The following is a 1,851-nucleotide window of genomic DNA, read 5'->3' on the forward strand; positions in this document are numbered from 1 at the left end:
CCCTTCTGTGCCCCTCCCTCTTTTGCTTCCCCATTGCACCCACCCCCACCCACTGACAAAGGAAACGCTGTTGAAACGACATCGTTTTGATGCCACTTTGATAGTTTCGACATCGCTTCGGCATCGTCCCGACTTCTCTCTGTCCGCAGCCAGGCTCGGCTTCCACATCTTGTCGACGGTCGAACTGCTCCTGTACGTTCGGCTGGCTCGCCGGTGGCGGCCCTTCGTGCTGTGCTTCCTGCGGGTGGAGCGGCGCCAGGGCGAGGACGCGCTCTCTCCGCGCCTCCGCCTGCAGGCCAAGGTCGTCACCGGCGTCCTCATGTCCTTCGCACTGGGTGGGCGCCAACTACTCTGAGCGGCCGTGTCGGTCGGCAGACAACCACTCACGAAACCACTTGTTCCGCAGGGGAGCTGCTTCTCCAGGTTACGACGTTCGCGCTGCCCAAGCAGGCCAGAGACTACCCCTCGTTCTCGGCCCTCCTCCAGGCGCACTACGAGGCTCTGTACGACAATGTAAGTACAATTAAGAGCGCCGCCGATGTCGAAAGGGACCCACTGAGGGACCTCTCTGCTCGCAGATGGCACAGGCGTTGCCCTACAGCGTCCCGTCGCTGCTGCTGGCCGAGTTCACCACCGCCGCCACCAACTTCGTGCTCAACTACAACGACGTTTTCGTCATCATTGTGAGCATTGCCATCGTTCGCCGCTTCAAGATTATACGTGGCCAGCTCGGCAGGGCCACTACGCAGGTGTGTGTGTGTGTGTGTGTACGCGCGCGCGTGCGTGCGCACCAATGGTGGTGACCGAGGACGTGGATCAAGTTCACCGTCCTTGTACTGACATTTTTTTTATCCTTTTGCTTTGTTCGTACTCTTAAAAGGATGACGCGTTTGACTGGAAGCACGCCAGGGAGTCTTTCAACGACCTGAGCCAGCTGACTCGTGAGGTGGACAACACTCTGAGTTCACTGGTCCTCCTCTCCTGCCTCAACAACTTCTTTTCCATTTGCATCCAGCTTCAGCACACTGTGAGGTAAATCTGCTTTGTTAGCAGAACTGGGTGCGTCGGAACCGACGAACGCACACGTAACGCTTCCCTACTGCCGACTGCTGCACCAACTTTTCAAGTGAAACATTTCACATTTTTGTGAAACATTCCAACGTCACTGTCGCGTCCTCATGAACTCGATGGTGTAGTTGAAGCAGATGAACTCGCGAGCGTCTTGGTCAAACATTCTTAGCGTCGTGATCCAGATCGCGTTATCAATCGTGCGAAATGGTACGTATTGGTACTGCTCCAGCGTCTTGGGGTCGATTCCCGCGTTGCGAAAGGAGTAGTTTCCCTGCAGTGAAAAAATCGAATCTGTGAAAATATCGCTTCGACCTGAATGTCTCAGTGGATAGATGTACGTACATGGCGGTGTGCATACATCGTAACAGAGAAATTTAGCCGATATAGGCCGAAGCTAGGAAGAACATGAAGATGGCCGCGGTGGAGCCAAACCAGTTGAAGGCTTGGCTTATTGTCCATCTTCATGTACTTCCTTGTTTCCGCCTACCAGTTAAATGTCTCATTTACAACCTGGATCGCGAAGCGAAGCAGCAGAAGGCTTACAGCTTTGATGGGGCAGAAGAAGGGAGGATTCATCGAAGCAAAAAACTGAGTCCACGGCGCGTTGGGAATTTTCATGACGGTGCAGGTCCCGACTGCATAGTTGAACGTCTCCACATACTCGCACGTGTTGATGGAGATGATGGCGTCGGCGCACTTGGACAACCTGAATTCTAACTGTAAGCAGTCGTGGTAGAGGAGAACCAATCGACAATTTTCCCCTAAAAGAGTATCTTATAT

At 53.9% G+C, this 1,851-nt stretch overlaps 2 protein-coding genes across 2 annotated transcripts; one reads left to right on the forward strand and one right to left on the reverse strand.

The window, feature by feature from the left end:
* The first annotated feature begins 130 nt into the window (after positions 1–130).
* LOC113216928 (gustatory receptor for sugar taste 64a-like) lies at positions 131–1,045 on the forward strand. The gene is made up of 4 exons (XM_026436764.2): positions 131–335; positions 407–513; positions 579–749; positions 881–1,045. Exons 1-4 carry the CDS (start codon positions 320–322, stop codon positions 1,034–1,036), a joined length of 450 nt encoding a protein of 149 aa, XP_026292549.2. The 5' UTR covers positions 131–319; the 3' UTR covers positions 1,037–1,045.
* Positions 1,046–1,162: 117 nt separating this feature from the next.
* LOC113216927 (uncharacterized) lies at positions 1,163–1,788 on the reverse strand (the record flags this gene model as incomplete). Its single annotated transcript, XM_026436763.2, has 2 exons — positions 1,163–1,342; positions 1,615–1,788. Coding segments are annotated over 2 exons (354 nt in total), but the record flags the coding sequence as incomplete, so codon positions are not given.
* Positions 1,789–1,851: the final 63 nt, after the last annotated feature.

Source organism: Frankliniella occidentalis, unplaced genomic scaffold (assembly GCF_000697945.3).
Source record: "Frankliniella occidentalis isolate FOCC.00 unplaced genomic scaffold, Focc_3.1 Scaffold884, whole genome shotgun sequence".
NCBI lineage: Eukaryota > Metazoa > Arthropoda > Insecta > Thysanoptera > Thripidae > Frankliniella > Frankliniella occidentalis.